The sequence below is a fragment of the Thalassophryne amazonica genome, chromosome 5, assembly GCF_902500255.1.
Source record: "Thalassophryne amazonica chromosome 5, fThaAma1.1, whole genome shotgun sequence".
Taxonomy (NCBI): domain Eukaryota; kingdom Metazoa; phylum Chordata; class Actinopteri; order Batrachoidiformes; family Batrachoididae; genus Thalassophryne; species Thalassophryne amazonica.
The window spans coordinates 18,155,341-18,178,929 of record NC_047107.1 but is presented as its reverse complement, the minus strand read 5'-3'; the positions used below and the strand labels follow the sequence as shown (position 1 = coordinate 18,178,929).

Below are 23,589 nucleotides of genomic sequence, written 5' to 3'. Positions count from 1 at the left end.
CCACAAAGTAAAAATCATCAAGAAAAGAAATGAAAGGGAAACAGAAAACTAAAGAAGGAAAATAAAACTTCTTTTAATGTTTCCAATGTCTTCCTCATTATCTTCCACTGGAAAAAGCTGAACATAACAATATGACATCATTTTGATGCTGTATCATCTGTCCACAGAAGGACGATAAACTTCGGTGATCTGTTTGATACTTTTATCGATTAAATTATCGATTTGGGGAGGTGATGATCTAGTGGTTGAGGCATTGGGCTTGGGACCAGGGGATCCTCGGTTTGAATCCCAGCATGGCTGGGGGATCACTCAGGGCCCTTGGGCAAGGTCCTTGATCCCTGGTTGCTCCTAGTGTGTGGTGAGTACCTTGTATGGCAGCACCCTGACATTGGGGTGAATGTGAGACATTGTTGTGGGGCGTTTTGAGCGTCTGATGCAGATGGAAAAGCGCTATATAAATAAATGCAGTCCATTCTTTCTTGCTTCAGTGTGGACACGAGGTACACGAAAACATGACATGTCATTTGAGCGCAGAGCATAACAACTTTCAGATCTGGTAAACTGGATAAGTAGGTCGGAACCAGACCAATAAGAGTTTTGTAAACCAGAATCACCCAGTGTGTATAACGCCTGACAGAAAAAGAGGGCATGCCCGCTTTGTCACACAACTCACAGTGGTGGGTGAGGCACCTACAACCCGTGATGAATCTCAGGGCGCAATGATACAGCGCGGTCAAGGACTGTAGACAACTGGATGAAGCAAACCTATATGCTGTATGTTTTGGTGGAGTAGGCTGGAAAAGTAAAAAAAACATTTCAGTTTTGATGACAAGTGCATTTGTGTGCTACTGGTAAAAATCCCATTCCACCAATGCAGGTTTAATTCCAAACATGTGAGTTCAATGAGAACTTTATGATTATACAGAGCAGGGAGTTCAGAATAAATGCGTGATGTTGACTGATGAACTCAGTGACTGGACTCGACCTATATATATATATATATATATATATATATATATATATATATATATATATATATATATATATATATATATATATATATATATATATATATATATATATATATATATATATATATATATACGAGGTCTATTAGAAAAGTATCTGACCTTATTATTTTTTTCAAAACCATATGGATTTGAATCACGTGTGATTACATCAGACATGCTTGAACCCCCGTGGGCATGCGAGAGTTTTTTCACGCCTGTCGGTTACGTCATTCGCCTGTGGGCAGTCTTTGAGTGAGGAGTCGTCCACCCGCTCGTCGATTTTTTTCATTGTTTAGGAATGGCTCAGAGACTGTTGCTTTGTTTGATAAAAATTTTTTCAAAACTGTAAGGCACAACTGAGTGGACACCATTCAATAAATTTAGCTGGTTTTCGGTAAAAATTTTAACGGCTGATGAGAGATTTTGGTCTGGTAGTGTCGCTTTAAGGACGGTCCACGGCGCCTGACGGCGATCTGCGCTTCGAGGCGGCAGCGTCTCGCCGTTTCAAGTTGAAAACTTCCACATTTCAGGCTCTGTTGACGCAGTAAGTCGTCAGAGAACAGAGAACTTTCAGAAGAAGTCGGCATGAGGAGTTTATTCGGACATTCCATTGTTAACGGTCATTTTGTAATGAAAGAACGTGCGGGCAGAGTCGCATGTCGGGCCGGACCCGACCGCGGGGGGTCGCGGCAGGAAAAACACCTCCGTTGGAAATCTTAACGGGCAAGTTGGAACATGCCCAAGCTGTTAAACAATTTCTCAGTTACTCACTTGTTGAAAGCCATTAAAAGCCGCCTGAATTCTACAAATGGTTTTCAACACGGAGGTGTTTTTCCTGTCGCGGCGCACACAGATTTGCCGAGTCGTCACGGAAACGACTCGGCGAATTTGCGCGTACGTCTTTCATTAAAAAAATGTCCTTAAACAGTGGAATGTCCGCATAAATTCCTCATGCCAGCCTCTTCTGAATCTTCTCTGTTCTCTCACGATGTCCTGGGTGAATTAAGCCTTAAATTAGGATGTTTTCAGCTCGAAACAGGCCGACGACAGCGCCTGGAAGCGCTGCAGGACGTCCCGCTCCGTGGGAAGTCCTTACACAGACAGAAACACCCCATAATCTCTCATCAGCCGTTAAACTTTTCACAGAAAACCAGCTTAATTTCTCGAATAGTGTCCACTCGGATATTCCTCACAGGTCCAGAAAAATTTTTGATAAAGCAATGCGCGCCGTCTCGAGCAGCGTGTGAAACAAAGGAATTCAGCCGAGAGGGCGGGACCACATCTCACTCAAGGCCTGCCCACAGGGAAATGACGTCACCAACACGCGTGAAAAAACTCATGCATGCGCACGAGGGTTCAAGCATGATTGGTGTAATCGCATGTCATTCAAATCCATATAGTTAAAAAAAAAAATAAAAGGGTCGGTTTATTATCTAAGAGACCTCGTACACACACAAACACACACAGTGGGTAAAGTAGGTATTGAACATGTCACCATTTTTCTCAACAAATACAGTGGGGTAAAAAAGTATTAAGTCAGTCCCTAAACAACATAGGTACACTTCAACTATGAGAGACAAAATGAGAAAAAAAAAATCACATTGTAGGATTTATAAATAATTTATTTGTAAATTATGGTGGAAAATAAGTATTTGGTCAGCCACAACAAGTAAGATTTCTGGCTCTCACAGACCTGTAACTTCTTCTTTAAGAAGCTCTTCTGTACTCCATCTGTTACCTGTATTAATGGCATCTGTTGGAACTAGTTATTTGAATAAAAGACACCTATCCACAGCCTCAAACAGTCAGACTCCAAACTCAACCATGCCAAGACTAAAGAGCTGTAGAAGGACACCAGGAAGAAAATAGTAGACTTGCACCAGGCTGGGAAGAGTGAATCTACAATAGTCAAGCAGGTTGGTGTGAATAAATCAACTGTGGGAGCAACTGTAGGAAAATAGAAGAGATACAAGACCATTGATAATCTCCCTCGATCTGGGGCTCCACGCAAGATGTCTTCTCGTGTGGTCAAAATGATCATGACAACGGTGAGCAAAAATCCCAGAACTACATGGAGGGACCTGATGAATGACCTGCAGAGAGCTGGGACCAAAGTAACAAAGGCTACACACTACGCAGAGAGGGACTCAAATCCTGCAGTGCCAGGTGTGTCCCCCTGCTTAAGCCAGTACATGTCCAGGCCCGTCTGAAGTTTGCCAGAGAGCATATGGATGATCCAGAAGAGGACTGGGAGAATATCATGTGGTCAGATGAAACCAAAACAGAACATTTTAGTAAAAACTCAACTTGTTGTGTTTGGAGGAAGAAGAAAGCTGAGTTGCATCCCAAGAACACCATATCTACTGTGAAGCATGGGGGGTGGAAACATCATGGTTTGGGGCTGTATTTCTGCAAAGGGGACAGGACGACTCATCTGTGTTAAGGGAAAAATGAACCTCGCCATGTATCATGAGATTTTAAGCCAAAACCTCCTTCCATCAGTGAGAGCATTGAAGATGCAACGTGGTTGGGTTTTCCAGCATGACAATGATCCCAAACACACCACTCAGGCAACGAAGGAGTGGCTCTGTAAAAAGCATTTTAAGGTCCTGGAGTGGCCTAGCCAGTCTCCAGACCTCAACCCCATAGAAAATTTGTTGAGGGTGTTGAAAGTCCATGTTGCCCAGCGACAGCCTCGAAACATCACTGCTCTAGAGGAGATCTGCATGGAGGAATGGGACAAAATACCAGCTACAGTGTGTGCAAACCTGGTGAAGATGTTTGACCTCTGTCATTGCCAACAAAGATTATGTTACAAAGTATTGAGTTGAACGTTTGTTATTGACCAAATACTTATTTTCCACTACTTATTTTAATTTACAAATAAATTCGTAAAAAAATCCTACAATGTGATTTCCTGATTTTCTTTTCCTCATTTTGTCTCTCATTGTTGAAGTGTACCTATGTTCAAAATTACAGACCTCTCTCATCTTTCTAAGTAGGAGTTTGGGTTGTTTGAGCAAACAACCCAAAGTAATCCATAGATGCCAAGAAACCAAAACAAATAAGTACAAAAGTGAAGTTATGTGTAATAAAATGGAATGACAGGGGAAAAAAATGAACATGCTTACTGAAATTTATTTAATACTTCATACTAGTAGCCGTCGATCACCTTAGTATTTCTTCTGTTTTTCTTGTTGCGTAATGCTGACAAATTATACTGAACTTGTCTTTCTGATGCCTGATTCTGGTTTTTCTCTATGTTTGAGGTGCGGTTCCATCCAGAGAAGGGTGTGGTGTCTGTTTCTGTAACCCTCCTGCCCTTTTGTAAATTGTGTCAGGAGCATGGCCCAAACAGAGGGTCACCCCTTTGAGTCTGGTCTGCTTGAGGTTTCTTCTTCAAATCACCAGAGGGAGTTTTTCCATAAACCTCGTCCCACTGAATAATATGCCATGAATAATGAGCCACACATGAGTGTGTCAGTAATTATTTGAAGAATGGTCCACATTTTAAGCCGTCACGTATCCGCTACTAAGGCGCCTCTATGTGTCTCTCATGTACCTCGCATGTACCAGGTATCAGCCTCTAATGAGCCATGACTGACCTGTCATTTGAGCCCCGGCCAGCCTCGAATGGCTCCTGTCGCTGCATATGATCCACGTCAAGCCACATATCATCCATGTAGCGCCATGTAACGCAACGCTGGTACACATTTAGGCATGGGTTTGGTTCAAACCTCCAGCCCTCCCACACTTGGTCCCTTTAAAGTGTGGGTTTTCAATTCACAGCATCCATTCAAGATATCACATTTTTAAACACAGGCCAATAAAGATGCTGCAGAGTGAGTGTGCGCTCCTGCGTCAGGGGATACAAATTCTGACAGGGATTACTACTTTGGCATGACAATAGTTGGTGTGTGCCGTGTGCCAGGCTGCTGTTCACCTGTGTTCCAGAGTCAAATGTAGCAGTTCTGTGCCTTCACTTAGCTCTCTGTGACCACAAAAAAAAAGACACCAGAATGAGGTGGCCGCTGCCGCAACTGTGGTTCACTTCCCAAAAAAAAAAAAAAAATTTTTTTTTTTATTTCTTCTGTGGCTTACAGTCACCATGATCCAACTTTTAACTCTGTGTTACTTATGTAAAATCGCTCTTTTGCGTGCTCTTGTTCTGTGTTCCTGGACAGCTCTGCACGCCTTTTTGCTGGCTTCCTTTTCATCCCCATCTTCATTGGCTTTATTTCTTCCGTGACTTTAAACACACAGCCACTTTGACACCGTGATCCACCTTTTAACTTTGTGTTCATCCGTTATTGACTGCAAAATCACTCTTCTGCATGCATGCGTTTGGCGTAAATGCTCGTCTTGGGCGCCAGTCATTGCGTCAGCGCGCACAGAGTGCACCTCGTGATAAATTAAGTAAGGATTAAACAACGAGAAGCCGTGCATTGTACGGTTTGAATGCATGACGCTGAGTCTAAAACACCACGACGCAAAGCGAAGTGCATTCAAACTGTATAGTGCACGGCTTCGAGTTGTTTAATCTGCTTATACCATGGTCCCACACAGTGAGCTAACACACAAATATTTATTTAAGTTAACAAAACGATAAAAATGTGTGAGTATTTGGGACTATTTTATACCAGTCTTAAGATATTTTGTCTCCGATGCGCTTACCGAGTCTGCGGGCTCACGCCGCAGCGGGCCACTCACACCGCCCCCCTCTCTGCTGTGTGGAGCTGTGGCAAACTCCGGCAACAGGTCCAGAAACTACACTCACTGTTTTGATGCGGAGCTCTCCGGCCGCCAGCAAGGACAGAACCGTTCTCTTTTACTTTCCCGTCTTCAATCTTGTCCAGTTTGTCCGATGTTAAATCTTTACTCCGTTGCTTTTGCTGTTTTTCTTGTTTGCTCTCCTCCTCTTTCCATTCCTCAATTCACTTGGAAATCCATGTTTTATCACATTTGTGTCATTCACCTGTCAAAACACAGCTGATCTGCGCCAACTGATTTGAGTGTTGCTATGGTGATGACCAGAGCGGAGTGATTATAACAGTGACTTAACTTGCTGAACTATGTGTGCGTATACACGAAAATAATGCACGCCAGTTAGACATGGAATTCTCATTGACCATGGTATAACAAGATGTTAAATCTATCATAAACATACTTTTATAGCTAGGAATGAACATGCAACTGTTTTACCAAGCTATTAAACATTACAAATAGTTACCTTAAAGCTGTTCCAAAATATTTTCCTCATGGAGCAGGAGAGTGGGAAAAAAAGGTCTAGATGAAACAGTCTTCTGTGATACCAGAAGTGATTAAAGGTGTTTTCAACATCCAAGCTGTGACAGAAAATGATTATTCTGCTACGAAATAATGATTTTATATACAGTGGTCCCTCACGATATCGCGGTTCACCTTTTGCGGCCTCGCAGTTTCTCGGATTTTTTTTAGTGCAATTTTGCATGCTTCTTCTTTTTTTATTTAACAGCGCATTGTGTTCTGCGTCCTCATCAGGCAGGCCGGTCGGCATCACCGTGATTGCTCTCACTGCCTCCGATGCGCTTACCGAGTCTGCGGGCTCGGTAAACGCCGCAGTGGGCCACTCACACTACCCCACTGTCTGCTGTGCGGAGTTGCTGCCAAAATCTGACAACAGGTCCAGAGACTATGCTCGCTGTTTTGATGCAAAGCGCTCCAGCAGCCCGCAAGGATAGAATTCTTGTGGAAAAATCCGCAGCCCTGCATGGTCTCGGTAACCACAGCCGCAGAGCTCCGTGGCGACTGAGAGAAGTTTGTATCTTTTTAATGACTAGGATTCTTTGCGAGTCCCGCATCCGTCCCGCAGGCTGTGAGCGAAGAAAGAGCACGCGCATTGTGTTCATCATGTGTCTGTTTATAAGAATCTTTTTGCCCAGAAGAAAAAAGAGCGCCAACAACTAAAATCCATAACCATAACTGTGTTCTTCACTTGGAAAAAGACACCTGCACCGAGGTTTGACTCAGTGGAAAAGACGCGACCGCGGAGCGACGCCAGGACAAAGAGGCGCGATCAAAGGAACTGTGAAATACTGGTCAGTCACTATTAATAATTTCTTATGTGTCCAGTGTCATAGGTTGATCGTTAAATTTAAATTAGTTAGTTCTAAAAGCCATCATAATTATTTATAGGAAAACGTTCTATTTTTATTTCTCAAACAAATGTTTGGGCCTGAAAACAGGTTTTGATCTTTGGTTTCATTCTATAATACTGGACTTATTTTTCTACTAAGGTTTGAACTTTGAGTGTTTACACATGAGAGAAAAGTGAGAAAATGTTAATGCCTGTTTGAGAAAAGTGTATAAAGTGTGTAGTGAGGGGTTTTACAGCTTTAAAACATCTATAATAATTGTAAAAAATAACGCTGACTACTTCACGGATTTTGCCTATCGTGGGCTATTTTTAGAACGTAACTCCTGCAATAAACGAGGGACCACTGTACAGCGTCCGACGCACAAAGCAGGTGGAATTGTGCACAAGCGGGCTGAGCCTGTCCAAAATGGTCCTTGTAGGTCGTCGCCAGGTGCTCTAATGGGCTTTAAACAGCCTCGTCCTCACAGCACACATGCCTCTATAATCCTCGTTAGTCCTCGGAATTAGCGCCACGTTCAGAGATGAGCCTCGTTAACCGAATATACTGCCTCTAAGAGATTCTCAGAGCCACTAAATCTCCCACGATAGTTGAATAAAACCTCTCATAGCAAAAAAACAAAACCATGCCGCGTGGCTCATTATTCATCCTTCCTTATTTGGTGGGACCAGGGCTTTACCACTGTCGCCGACTTGTGTAAAGCACCTTGAGGCAACTTTGTTGTAATATGTCGCTATATGAATACAAATAAATTGAAATACAAAAGCCTGTATTGGTAATGGCAACTTCAGCAACAGCATATAGTTTTGAGTTTGGCCAGTCCTCATGGCTCTCCTCTAATGTTTGACATATGAAGGAGTGATGATTAGACACTTTTTTTTTCGCCTACAAATTACAGTCCACAGGTGAATACTGGGGTGGAGGGGAAGCAGAGCAGCAGTACTTATGTGGTAGCAGGCAGCTATCCCAGGGGGTAGCTGGGAAATTGTTACATTTTAAATAGCCAACCCAATTTAGAGGGAATGAGTTAGAGGAACAATGTGTTTTAGTAGGAGATTTAAATGCCATAGAGCAGCAGTCCTATGATTAATTTTAGCTCCTTGTCTTTAATAGTGAGCCCAGCCAGTCTGCAAAGGACAGTCACCTCAGTCCTTCCAGCAATCAGCATGTTATTATGGTTATTATGGTTTTAGCATCGTCATGATCCTGGGAGGTGTGCACCTCCAAATGACCTCAGTTGAGGCACCATTAAATGACTGATTTAGTTTGTGGAATGGGTAAAATGTGTCACTAAAGTTGCATTAAAGCTGTACCGCCATTGAGTTTTTTAAGATTTTTAAGAGCATGAAAAGGATTTTCTTTGGCACCACTATCATTTTATTTCTTAGCTTTTCAATAAGGGATTCATATTATGATATTGCCAATAAGATCAAATTTCATGCTGCCTGGAAACAATTTCAAATTTTGACCTCTGATGGGGAGAAACTCAGAATAGTATTCCTTCATGCACATCTTCACTTGGTGTGCTACCACTGTGTGAACGTTCATTGGAATCAATAAATTAATTGAAGAGGAGTTGAGTTTATGAAGGGAATCCCTTGTGATGCATTTATTAAACACAAAAGTCCAAATAGCTGTCCTTGAATTAAAAAAAAAAAATATATATAACTAGAAGCACTCGGAGAGCGCAAACCTCCGCCAAGGCCATAGTGTCACTGACGTCACATGGAATACCCTATGGCAAAGAGACTTATTCCATGTCGTTTCACGCATCTACCGTCATGTTTCAGATTCAGTGGTTAAACCTCTGGGGTCCGAGGGCATTTTTTTGACCGTTCACTCGCCTGGCATAAATATTTTATTATTGCTGTTACCAGCTCTCCCTGCATCCTACAATTAAGTTTTATGTCTCTTTTTTCAGGACAACCTGTACATTCAAAATATATATGCTATAGTTGTGTTTTATAAGTGTAATAAAGGTTTACAATCAGAAATAAGAAAGGAAAAAGTAAAGCGGAAATTATTTTCCACACACATTTATTCAAAACACACAGCAAACTATAATAAACTAGTAACACATCACTCCTAAAGACAATCTTTGGTGTGTCACGTGAGGTGAATCTGCCCTACAATTGGATTTTGGAAAACCATGTGACAGTGAACCAATTCCGATTGGACACTCACATTGCTCACGTCATCACACAGCTTCTATGAAGAGTACAAAGATGGTGGGTGGTGGCTCAAAAGTCCACGGAGTTAAGTTTTCAGCAAAAAAAGTAAGTTTCTATCTCATATCATTAAAAAGTTATCTATAATTTCGTAAAGCTTGGTCTCAGCCGTCGTATACGATGGCGTCAGCCCCAGAGGGTTAAACCCTTAGATCTTCAGCAAATGTACTTATAAAAAGAAACTGCATGAACTACACAAGTTATTTTTATTTTCAAGTTTATTCAGTGAGGAGAAACAAATGCTAAATTATTGTTGTGTCATAACTTAATTTTTGTTCAGCATTTGTGACCCGTCTTCATGAAGTTAGATGTAAAAATGTTGAAATTGGCCCTATCCTGCAATGATAAAGAATCCTTAAAAAAAATTACGTGATGCGGATTGTGTTCCGGATCATTACCAAAATTGAATGACTTCTAAGTTAGGCCAAGATACACCCCTGGTAAAAATTTCATTGAAATCCATTGAGGATTTTTTGAGTAATCCTGCTAACCAACCAACCAACCAACCAACAAACAAATGGACGTGACCGAAAACATAACCTCCTTGGCGGAGGTAATAACAATACATTTCTAAGGGGTCCAAAGAAACTTCAAATGATGAGTCATAAACCAATTTAGTATGTGTGGCAAAAATCAATCCTACCTTAAGTACATCTTCATCCGTGGAGCTACAGTCAGTATAGTCAGACACATCCGTGACTGCTCCATCTTCCTCCACAGCTACTATCCTCACTGGCATCACCACCTTCTTTCCACTCAGTACAGCTGTGTTCAGGATCTCAGTGTCCTGCACATAAACATCAACCACAATGAAGGCATGAAACGGACATGAAAGAGAAACAGAAAATTTAATTACTGGCACTCTTGTATAGAGATGTCTTTTCAAGCAGATCCATACCATTTGAATCCCAATCAGATCAGAACAGAGGTTACAGAGCAGTCAGTAAATTTTAACACTGAATTTTGATGGCATTTCTTCCAAACGTTTCTTCCAAACGCTAAGTGGTGCCATTCACTTTCCAGTACAATGGTTTGCTAGTTAGTTTATTTAACTTTGCTTCCAATTTTGCTTAAATTTAGCAGTTCTGCTATGGAGTACACAATACCAAACTAACCACATGCACATTGATGGACTCAAACAACAGCACCAAAAATAAATACCAGAATTATATAGTACAAGCACACAAACACATACTTTAAGCAAAAATACTAACGGTCAATGCTGATGTAAATATACTGCAGGCTTAAGAAATGGGAGTCTTTTAAACTGTTAATGAGTTTGGTACGATGTTTAACAAGTAAGTGAACTTTTGTTGTTTGCAGGTTTGTACTTAACATGCAAAACAATTTTCTGTTTCTGTGGCATAACAGTATTTGACGACATCTAGTGTTGAGGTGTCAACTTGCAATCACCCATTACTGCATTTGTACATTTATGACAAAGGTGAAACAGACACAACATGCTGTAGACTCGAGCACTGACCGGCATGACGAACAGAGATGTAGCTGAAGTGTTCTAATGTTTTCCACATGTTGCAGTGTTACATAAATGGTCACCGGCGACAATTCATGCACCCAGCACAAATGGTCTCCCCTTGACATAAAATGTTACCAGGGTGACAATTTGTGACACATGTGCAGGTCTCTGAAATCTACCCCAGCGTGTGTCCAGGGACGACAAAACGTACCGTCAACATCGACACGTATTGTCACCCCCAACCAGAATACTGGAAATACATTCTTGTTCAACTTTTTAATCTGATATCAGGCTAACTTGTTTTTGAATTATGTGTACAGTTTAACACTTCAAAATATTTATTACGAATTTAATAAATTTCCCTGTGTAATTTTTCATTCAGTCATCCAGGACACCAGCATTGCGATAAAGATGTCACACTGTAACTAGGGTCCCTTTATTGAGAGAGTAGTGTCAACCTAGAACATGGAGCCATTTTGGGTCCAACTGAACTGCTGAATGAACCTTTAATGTTTTCAACATTTTTTTTAAACCATTTAACCACATAGAGCAACACATTCAGGTACTCTATCAAAATCAATATAAAAATAGATAAGCTATCAAATTTACATGAATTTACAATTTATGATGATTTCCAGTATTTAATTAATTTAAAGCCTGATTTATGCTTCTGCAGCTCTGTAACTCTGTGTCATGACGTCAACGTGCGTGACAGTTTTAAAGTTCTCCATCGCTGGATTATGCTTTATTCTGGATTATTTTGACCCTCAAAAAGCTTTTCTTTCTACAATCACCACCTCCAAATGAAAGGTAAGGGGTACAATTTCCAATTTTTACTGACTATGTGTTGTAAATGTGCAGACTTTTCTGATCCATTTAAAATCAGCGAGCGCACTGCAAAAACCTGGAGCAGGAATGGGCTGTAACTGATTGGGATTAACAGTTAAATAGTGGGGCTTTTGGCATTTCGAAATCTGATTGATTGCACATTTGTACACTGGGGATCAGGAAAGGTAATTTTTTGTAGGCGGGACTTATTAGCCTGACTCGTATCATGGCATAATTACAACTCGATGAATGCAGGCAGTGTGCAATACTGCCAGAGAAAAGCAGAACAATAATCTGTGCATATGTGGGTGGGAAACAGTGTTTAATATATGATATGGTTGCCATTTTTTTGGGATTGGTTCTCTGATACGTCATTTGACTTAAATTTTGAAATGTGTGCAACCTCAAATTATAATAACCATCTAGTTCAAAATCAATGTCATCAATTGGAGTGATTTCTAGCAAAAAGAACTTAACATATTTAGATAATCTGCAGCCATGATAATAGCACCTATGAATTAATTAATTAATTGAATTTGAGTGCTGGGCTGAGCTCCAGCCCTCCTGTGACCCAAAACAGGACTAAATAGATTCAGAAAGTGAACCAATGAAAAATCTAATGTCTATTACAAAATAAGACATTGAAGTGGGACTGAGGAGGAACGTTAGCTGCAGAAGCTGCACTGGCTCCACTGTGCAGGGAAACATGTAAATCTGATTTTCCAGAGGGATTTGAGCGATCCGCTTTTCAAGAACAGAATTACAGGGCATTAGATAAGTTGCAATCTGAAACCTTACTGCTCGATATCATTGAAAATTCAACGTAAAGAAGTTGAATTACTGTATCTTTTTAAAATGTTAACTTACCATAAACTTTGTTATCATCTTAAATTCAGTGTTGGAATATGATGGAATAATACATGGATTGAAAAGTGTAACAATCAACTAGAATTAATCACATTTTAGACTAAAATTTCAATTTAACATCAGGTATGGTCACCACGTGCAGACACACTCTGTGAATAATAGTGACTCAGACGGACACATGTCGTTTTTGTTTAAGAATGCAGTGGGCGCTGGCGCACCGCCAGGTCAGGTTCTGTGATTCAGCTTAACTCAAACTGAAAGAGACACGAGCACGCAGAGGAGGAGAAAAAACAAACAAACAGATGGCTGTGTCCTTCATCTGCAAACTGCTTTAAATACCCCTGCATCATTTTTTAAAGTACTATTACAGTGTATTTAAAAACAGATCTGGAGCCTGTGTCAATGAGGCTTTCAACATTATAGAGAAGTATTGCGCAGCAGCACTTCTGGGAGTCCATGAAGCAAGGCTAAGCGTGATTAGTCAGTGCTAATATCCTCTTGGGCCAACCATCAAATCTTCTCATGTTTGGCCCTCAGCCTGAGGTCAGCTTCCAGTCCTCCAGAGAGATGGACCGTGTCAAAATCACAAATCAGGACGGCATATTCTCATAAGGTCAAGCACTCCAGTTCCATTATGATGGCAATGCAGCAGACAGGACCAGCAAATATCCCCAACCTACAGGCTAAAAGTAGAACTAAAGATGCTGGTGATCTGTAGCCCCGATCTAACATGCAGCAGAGATTGCTTTTTTTTGCCTTTGTAAAACTATGTGTAAAACCAATGTAAAACTATGTTTCTGCGATGCACAGTGCTGATGTGGAATTTTGATTAAAAGGTAAAGCACATGAAGCTTTCCCACCTTCATTATTGGATCAGTAGAAAGTCCATTTTGAAACATTTTTTATCCAACAAAAATCAAACAAGAACATTTGTTCCCAATTTCATAAAAGAACCAAATCAATGAACAAGTTACGAACTTCATTACCAAAAATAAAAAAACCTTGTTCTTGTTTTTGTTTTTTGTCTGAGACTAGAGCTGATCAGAAGTCAACCATCGACCAAATCCCAGCTCCCTGATTATTATTGAACCACAAGCACTAATATCAGCAAAATTTCTTTCCAGTCTGTGTTGATTTTGGCAAAGTGTTTGACTTGGTTGAATAGGCTGGACATCATGGTCGGTGGAGCAGGGATAGTGCAGCGGATAACTAAAAAAATTGCCTCAAATGGTGATGTAAGCACCAAATTCGGCACACATACTCCTTAGACATTACTCTTTTAAAAATGCTGAGTGGCCACATGAACTTTTAATAGGCAACCAAGAAGGGGTCAATCGAAGAATTCCACAGGGGTCAAAATTTAAAAATGCTCCAATCATATTGAAAGGCATTCCATATTATTTGTTTGATCATAAATATTCCAAAAAGGTATAGTTTGGACTATCTGTGAATGAATGTTCTGGAGTTATGGGGTAAAAACAACAAGAATGGTGACAAAGGTCAATTTCAATTTGTACAGGGGTCAAAAGTTAAAGTTGCTCCAATTTTGGTAAAAAGTTATGCAAATTATTAGTTGAGTTTATATGCTTTTAAAAAGGTATAGTTTGCATCATGTATCATGCGTAGTTATCATGTTACAGGGTAGCATATGTCACATGTCATAGAATCCAATGGATGCCGACATTGTTTAACCTTTACTACACAGTCAAAACTATTCCATTTATTAATCCTATTAGCTCAACCAGTAATTTGCGCAACTTTTTACCAAAATTGGAGCAACTTTAAATTTTGAACCCTGTACAAACTGAAATTGACCTTTCTCAGTGTTTTTGCTGGTTTTACCCCATAACTCCGTAACATTCATTCACAGATAGTCCAAACTATACCTTTTATGGAATCCTTGTTGAAAGTTGTGTTGAGTATGACAACTCTTGTTCATGCATACTTAGTAGTTTCCTACTACACTGAATGTCAATTCTGAGGCTGTTCTGTTCACACACTTAAGAATATTCATGTTCTGAGTTCATAAAAAACTTGTTCTGTAAATAGTTCCTTTACTGATGTGATCAAAAACATTGATTTGAATCTCAATTTTGAGGTTGTTCTGTAAATAGTTTTCAAATAATAAATATAGCAACTTCTGATCAATTCATATCAATTTCAGACTTAAAATAATGTACTGATTTAAGCCCCAGCCATTTTGGGTTAAACCATGCACACTTCTGGTTTAGGCCCCGCCCACTATGAGTACAGATATGGATAGAGATCATTTAGATGGTTGAACAGATACAGATACAGATAAAGATAGTGGTGTACTCGCTCATCCCTAATTACAGCCCTGAATTCCTACATGGTTCTTGAAGAGGTGGGTACCATGTAGACAGCTAAACTTTCTGGCACATCTCATAGTGTGGGAGCGACACTTGCTGACCACTCACTGATATCCTAATGAGGAGCACAACAACAAAGCTTGCACCCTACCATGTGAGATGACAGCCTTGTCCTCCAACTCAGGAAAGACTAGAGGCTGGAATATGTCTTTTGGTGCTATGTGTGGTTGTGAGTTACTGTTGTTCAGCTTGTCATCCTGTTGTGCAAACATCATATACACCAGACATCAGCTCCTGCAGACTGGATTAAGCAACGAGCAGATGATCACAGCTGAGTTTCTCTGCTCTCACAACATCTCGGAGGACATCGCCAGAGCCCCTGGCACTCCGTGGATTACCATCCCCATTGGGAAGTGCAACAGGCAGCGTCGGGAGAAGAGGTACAAGCGCGGCTGCATAGCTGACCTTCTAGCGAGGCTCCGGAAGCAGCTGAACAAACTGTCACACCCCAGCATTTTCCATGCTAATGTGAGATCACTGGGGAACAAGATGGATGAATTAAGGATTCCGGTATCCAGGAACACTTTTGTGAAGGACTGCTGCCTGCTGCTCATCACCAAGACCTGGCTCCACTCATTCATCCTGGACGAAGCTATTGAGCTAGTAGACTACACAGCAGATCTTCACAGCAGGACATGGGCCTCCGGTAAGACCAGAGGAGGGTGGTTGTTCATGTTTATTAATAACAGTTTGTGTGTAAACTCAATGACTATGAGCAGTTACTGCCCCCTAGAGTTGGAGTACGTGTCTGTTAAATGCTAACCGTTTTATTTGCACCATGAATTCACCATTGTTATGATTACTGCTGTGTACATTCCACCTGATGCTAAAGCTACCTCAGCCCTCGGATTGTTACACAGTTAGCTCTGCTACATAACACCGAAGCCTGTACCCCACCTTGGCCAGTCAGATCACCTGTCTCTGCTCATGAGACTAGCATGCACCCTCCTCAGGAAAAGTGCTCCTATCACATCTAGAACTATCACAACCTGGTCTGATGGTGCCTTACAACATCTTCAGGACTGCTTTGAGTCTACAAACTGGACTGTTTTTGAACACCAGGACCTGGAGCAGTATACAGCAGCTGTCCTGGGATACTTCAGGTCTGCCCTGACATAGTCACTGTGGACAAGTACATCCATGTTTATCCCAACACAAAGCCCAGGATGACCAGAGAGGTGCAGAACCTGCTCTGGGAGAGGAATTCCGCCTTCAGGTTTGGTGATGGGGAGCTATAGAGCGCTGCCAGAGCAAACCTGAAGAGAGGCATTAGACAGGCTGAGGCTGCCTGCCGGAGGCACATAGAGGACTGTTTCCAGAGTCATGACACAAGGCGGGTGTGGCAGAGTGTTCAGCATATTACTAACCACAGACCCAGCACCCTGTTGGTAGATCACCACGACGCCTAATTGACAGAGGACCTTAACAGCTTCTTTGCCTGTTTCAAGGTGCAGCCACCAAGGACAGCCGACCTCAACCACATGCAGCCACGTCCTCATGCTGGAGGAACAGCTGGTGAGGAGGGTGCTGAGGGGGATGAATAAAAAAACAAAACAAAAACCTGTGGATCCAGATGGCGTCTCGCATCAGGTTCTGAGGGAATGTGTGGCTCAGCTGGCTGGGGTCTACGAACATTTACAACCAGTCCCTGAGTCAGGCTGCTGTCCCCCTCCCTAAGAACACCAAGATCAGAGGTTTGAATGACTATCACCCGGTGGCACTAACACCCATCATTATGAAGTGCTTTGAAAAACTAGTCCAGTCCTATATCACCTCCTGCCTCCTCCCTGGGTTCAACCCTCACGAGTTCGCCTATTGCTCCAGCAGGTCCACAGAGGACGCCATCATCACAGCTCTCCATGCTGCTCTGTCCCACCAGGAGCAGCAGGGGAGCTACTCTAGGCTGCTCTTCATGGAATTTAGCTTGACATTTAATACCATCCTTCCCAGCAGACTGGTGATCAGGTTGTTGGACTGGGGGTTGTCCCACTCCATCTATCTGTTTATCATGGACTTCCTGATGGACCACTCCCAGAGGGTGAGAGTGGGCTGCCACATCTCCTTGGCCATCATCCTCAGCACTGGCTCTCCTCTGGACTGTGTACTGAGCCCTTTGCTGTACACCCTCTACACCCATGACTGCCCCTGCTTTCACCCTAGCAATGATATCATCAAGTTTGCTGATGACACCACAGTGGTGGGACTCATTTCTGGTGGGGATGAGACCACCTATAGACTATAGAGAGGAGGTGCAGTGGCTGTCTGTATGGTGCAAGGAGAACAACCTGATCCTGAACACCTCAAAGACAAAGGAGATGGTGGTGGACTACAGGAGGAGGAAAATGAGCATACAGCCTCTGGTCATTGGTGGTTAAGGCAGGGCAGACCTATTTTTAGGGGGGACTGTTCGGTCTGCAACACCGGGTGAGAATGAATTCATCATTGTTTTTAGTACGAGTATCATTTAAGTCATTTTAGTATTGATTTATTATGTGTTTACATACATTCTGAGGTGAGATTGGACTTTTTAGTTTCGTTGAGCTTGTATGCACAGTGACAGATAAAGACGTTCTATTCTATTCTATTCTAGCCAGAAGAAGAAAAACGTGTATTTACACATCAGCAACACTATATTGGTGATGCTTTCATTTGTCTGCTGTTGTTAATGTCTGAAAATAGATCTGCAAAATAAGTAAAATGCAAAGTAGTTTGTCTTGCATTACTCAATGACAAACTATGCTTTACCAAAATTTAAACCTAGATGTGCATCTTAATTAACCTGATATTGTTAGAGGATGAGGGGCAGCATGGTGGCTTAGTGGTTAGCACTGTTGCCTCACAGCGAGAAGGTCATGGGTTTGAGTCGCACCCGTGGTCTTTCTGTGTGGAGTTTGCATGTTCTCTCCATGTTTGCGTGGGTTCTCTCCGGGTGCTCCGGCTTCCACCCACATCCAAAGACATGCAGATTAGATGGATTGGAACCTTTTAATTGTCTGTAAATTGTGCGTGGGTGTGGATGTGTTTGTTTGTCTATAAGTGGAGCTGTGACAGACTGGCGTCCTGTCCTGGGTGTACCCCGGCTCCATAACTGTTGGGATAGGCTCCATCCCCCTGCAACCCTTAACTGGACTAAGTGGTTGAAGATGAGTGTATGAACGTGTTACAGGATGAGTCCGCTGTGACCTTCAAAAAACAAGCAGTAGTGACATTAGTGGCCACGCATCATAAATTGTATGTTTCACATGTGAACAAACCCAGACATTGAGACTAATATTTAAAACAATCTTGGCAAATTATTATGCTAAAAGCAACATAGACTAAAATAGGAGATTTACTGGTCTTCATCTGTATTAGAATCCAAAGCTACATGTAGCAGCTTTTATGAAGTTAATAGCAGAATTTGTTTTGACTCACTCAGTCACTTACTGACTCTGACTGATTGACTCCATTATGCCTCTGTATGTCCTGCTAATCACATGGAAAATAATTTTTTTACCAAACCACATTAAAATCTTGTTAATAATAATAATAATAATAACAGTTATTATATAACAGCTGAGTGGATCCTTGTGATTTGATTGGAGGGTTGTATGTCACATGACATGGATTATTCGTACCATTTGCTGTTGTGTTTCATTGACCGTGCAATAGTTCTTTTATAGCGTGCAATTTTGGTACTATATGAAATGTGCTATTGCATGCCCCGCCACTGCGTGCACTCACACTACAGGGGGCGGAGTTTAGATAACATAGCAGAGTTTTTTGCTGACGGACAACAATTTGCAAGAGCTAATTGACACTGCTAATTCTTCTAACACAAAAAACAAACCCACTACACAGTAAGCCATCTGGAGGCATGAAGAGCTGTTAGGATGAAAAGCTGGACAAATTTCTGATATGATTTTTCGCTGGATTGAGGAACTTACAGGAAATCTTTTTTTTTTATTTTGGAAGTACACAAAGTCAGTGGAAAGCATCACAGACTACAATATTGCAATTTTGGACTCCCATTTAAAGTTCCTGTTGGACTGTTAAGCATCAGTGGAACACCAAAATGTCAGTCCCTTTTCTGTTGTTCATAAATTGATGAAATATAAAAATGACGAGGATCTATTTTAGCAGTTATATAAAACAAATAATGAATGTTTTTTCATTCTTTCAATGGAACGAATATTAAATTCAGTGAAAGTTGGGAGATCTTTCACCTCATGAAATATTCGTACCATTGAACTCATAAACATTCATTATTTGTATATTATTATTGTTTAATATATTTTCTACACTGACCATTCCTTGCTGTGTGAAAGGATGCTCCAGGTGCCCACCTGTATGAGTGGCCTCAGTTTTGAACCTGGGCGGTGCCGTGCAGTAAATGAACCCTCAGCACTGCACCAGCCACCATCCTCCAAACACTAGACCTTTGATGCTGTCCTATGGTTTATTCTTATTAGATGAGGCTTCAGATGACTTACCCCTCCCATCCCCTTCATAATGCACACTACCTTCTGATGGAAGACAGTGGCAGAGTTACTTCCACAATGAACCAAAACAAGAATCTTTCTTTTTTTTTTCTCTCCTGGAGTTGTGCGAGATGTTTTTATGATGACTGAAGCGCCAATCCCACCGCCAAGTTCCAAAGGGATGAACTGTGGGCTGGAAGACCACCCACATTTCCAGATGCAGAACCACGCCCAGGGTACACACGCAAAATACACAAATTTTAAATAAATAAAAGAAAAATAAAATACATAAAACACTTAAATTATTAAACAAACAGGGAAAACAAACCCAAATCAATACATCAAAAGCATGATGGCCATTTACTCACACGGAGTTCATAGGCTCTTTGACAGATCTTGTTTTTCATCCTGTTGGGTGTCATACCACCTTCTACCAGCGCAAATGCTAGTGGGGGCACCTTTTTAGGTACCAACCACCCGTAAAGGCGGAAAGTTGTACTGGGTTACAGTGTTACCAGTAGCAAGATCAATGCTGAACCAGACCTGAACTGGCACTGTGGGAACAGTCTCTGAACTTGGAGAGGAGTTGATTTATCTCGGTAATGACGTACATGTCTCTGTGTCCTCGGCAAGAGGTGACTGGGAAAAGCTTATGGTGTCATGAGGTTGCTGGACCGATGCCACTATATTTGCAGACAAAAGATGTTCCGTGTCTTTAGGGTCCTGGTGCTGCCTGTCTTGCTGTATGGTTGTGAGACTTGACACCAACCACTGACCTAAGACAATGACTAGATATCTTTGGTATGACGTAAGACAATGACTAGATATCTTTGGTATAAAGTTTTTTTGTAGGATCCTTGGGTACTGCTACATTGTGGGAGAGTGTCAGCTTCAGCATTTGGCCATGTGGCCCTTTTCTCTGTGCATGATCCAGCACACAGGTGCCTGAGTACCTGAAGAAGGTCAAGGGGATGACCACGTTTCATCTGGATGCGACAGATAGATGGTTATTTTAGAGCTATGGGAATGGACAGGTTGTCTTTCTGGGTAGTTGCCATCCAGGTCCCGGGGTGGTTTCATGGTTTTGTTGAGGTGGCAATGTATGGCACCAGTGCTCGTCATTTAGTCGGTGGATTGTATGTCATGTGACATTCATTATTTTTCCCATTGCATGAGTGATGTCACTATCGTGCATTTTTGTACTATTACTATGTATGTTTTCCCTCATATGTTTCTTTGTATTGCAGGGATCCATTAGCTTTTCATAAAGGTGCCTCCATGATGTAAGGAAGTTAAAATCAGGAGTCGCGGTGTTTATGGATACATCTTTAGTAGCAATAGAAGCTCTTTTTCACTGTATTCAGGAAAGCAGATGTGTGTTTCCAGACTCTCGCTCTGCTTTCTGTCAAGGTTTCAGTTTTGTTTGGTTATTTGTTTTTATTTCTTTCTGTTTGTTATTTTTCGTATTTCATTGGGGTTTTCTTTGTTTATTCTCTTGCTGGGTTTTTCTGCTTGGGTCTGTCTGTATCTGCTTCTCGGACCTATACTTTATTGACAGACCTCGTATACATGGCAGATTGCTAAACAAGTCATTATAATTTTGGAGCAGTTCCTGTTTGTCAGCACAGTGGCATAGTTGTGCGTGTCCCCGATGCAAAATATTCCAGGTTCAAGGCTGCCTAAGGTTCATTCACCTTTAACAGTTGGAGCTGTGTGTGAAAGACTATCCCCCCCCCCCCCCCCCCCAAAAAAAAACAAAAAACAAAACAACAGATCAACATGTGGATCCCATTCCAAACTCAAAATGGGAGCAGCACAATAAAATCTTATGGAATGGAATTCAATCACAAATAACAACGGTATTTATATCCATCCATCCATCCATTTTCTTCCACTTTATCCGGAGTCGGGTCTCGGGGGCAGCAGCTCAAGCAAAGCCGCCCAGACCTCCCGATCCACACACACCTCCCCCAGCTCCTCCGGGGGGACCCCAAGGTGTTCCCAAGCCAGCCAAGAGATGTAGTCCCTTCAGCATGTCCTGGGTCTTCCCCGGGGCTTCCTCCCAATGGGACGTGCCCGGAACACCTCTCCAGCGAGGCGTCCAGGTTCCATCCGGAAAAGATGCCCAAGCCACCTCAACTGACTCCTTTCGATGTGGAGCTCCTCCCGAGTGACTGAGCTCCTCACCCTATCTCTAAGGGAGCGCCCAGCCACCCTGCAGAGGAAACTCATCTCGGCCACTTGTACTCGCGATCTCGTTCTTTTGGTCATGAGCCAAATCTCATGACCATAGGTGACGATTGGAACGTAGATCGATCGGTAAATCGAGAGCTTTGCCCCCCTACTCAGCTCTCTCTTCACCACGACAGTCTGATACAGCGACCGCATCACTGCAGATGCTGCACCGATCCGTCTATCGATCTCACGCTCCATCCATCCCTCACTCGTGAACAAGACCCCGAGATACTTAAACTCCTCCACTTGAGGCAAGGACACTCCACCCACCTGAAGAGGGCAAAGCACCTTTTTCCAGTCGAGAACCATGGCCTCGGATTTGGAGGTGCTGATCAATTTGCAAAAAAAAAAAAAAAAAAAAAAGCTGCTGGATTTAATGGTTACTTTTTTTTTTTGTAAAGTACAACAGCTTTATACTGTAAAATTTGTAGCTTTTTTCTGTAAAGGTATTTACATATTTTTTTGTAGTTGTAGTCGGACCAATTCAGGCTATGGATCCAAATGCTGGGAGCAAGGAACACAATGGGTTGTGAACGAAAATATGTTTATTTACAAAAAGGGAAATAATAATGCTATGCTGGGGGTGCCTGCAGAATGGAGAGTCAGCCCGTTTGTGGCGGTGGAAAATAGGGAGCTGCAGGTTCCCTAGCCAGTCTTGCAAATGAACTGAGATCTTGGGAGGTTCAGAGCCAGGGATCAGGTGGGACGCACAGAGCCGAGACCAGGAACTAGGAGAACGGAGGCGAAAGATGGTGAGTGATTGCATTCGTAACACAGGATGCCTTCAACAGTTCACAGTTCACAGGAGGCTTAAGAGAGATGTGTTCACAGTTCTAGAAATAATGTTCTCCATTTAGGAAATAAGGTTTACTGTTCAGGAATTGTTCACAGTTCATGAATTATCTTCTGAGGTCAGAGGTCAAGTGCCACGCATCTGTGATGAAGTTCCAATTAAGTGGGACTTGACGGCTTGAAAAGTTCTTAATAGTTCAATGTCAGACTTCATACAGGTCTTGGAAATAGTTCTTAGACATGCACAGTCATAGGCAGGAATGAGTGAGAGCGGAATCCCAGAGACACATGAAGGAACTTAACTGGAGTGGAGCAGAGCCGCACGCTCTGAGCTGAGAGCTGGAGAGTTCCAAAATGACATTGCTGTGCTGGTACACATGGAGCCAGGGATCAGTGTAGCGTGGGAGCTGCACAGGATAGCATCTGGAGCACCAGGAAAGACTCTAATCCCCAATAGGGAAATTAGAGAGCTTGTCAGGTTACCTTGATTATAGCTGCGGGAAGCTCAGTCGTCTTAGCACATGGGAGCAGCAGGAAGACGAGGTCAACGTTAGGAGTCTCGGAAAGCACCAGGCAGGACTGGAACACTAGGAAGATGATTGTCAAGTATCTGGCAAATGGTGAGCTGAAAGTCTGAATTTAAATAGCCTGCTGCTCCTCAGCCGCTCATACACGGCAGGTGTGCGGCCATGATCAGCTTTGAAGCACGGCAGGTGTGAATCGGGTCTGAGTGCGCCATCTGGGGGAAAAACTCACAAACTACAACTAGGTTAAAAACAGGATTGGGAGGCAGACCATGACATTTGCCATTTTTCAGATCCTGTCAGATCTCAGAAGCTAAGCAGTGCGGCATTAGGTTAATACTTGGATGGGAGACCTCTTCAGAACACCAGTGGCTCTGTGTGTGCTTCTCCAGGCAAAACTGGAGTTGCATCAGGAAGGGCATCAGCTGTAAAACTTGTGCCAACATACCAATGCGGATCTGGCTGAATCCACTGTGGTGCTACGGAACAAAACAGGAGCAGCCAAAATGACAACACACAAAACAGCAGACTTTCTTTCACAGTGTATTACAGAATCAGATTTGTGATTCAAAGAGCTCTAAATGCTTTGGTAGTATTGTGTATTTCACAGTGGAGATGGTTGATGTTTTTGGGAGGAGAGGGTG

General features: G+C 42.2%; 1 protein-coding gene across 1 annotated transcript in view; it reads right to left on the bottom strand.

Annotated features, from left to right (window-relative positions):
• LOC117510142 (transmembrane protein 132D) overlaps positions 1 to 23,589 on the bottom strand; it is a 223,538-nt gene that overhangs the window by 47,328 nt on the left and 152,621 nt on the right. The window contains 1 exon segment of the mRNA XM_034169755.1: positions 10,016 to 10,159. Within this exon segment, the coding sequence (XP_034025646.1) occupies positions 10,016 to 10,159 (144 nt within the window).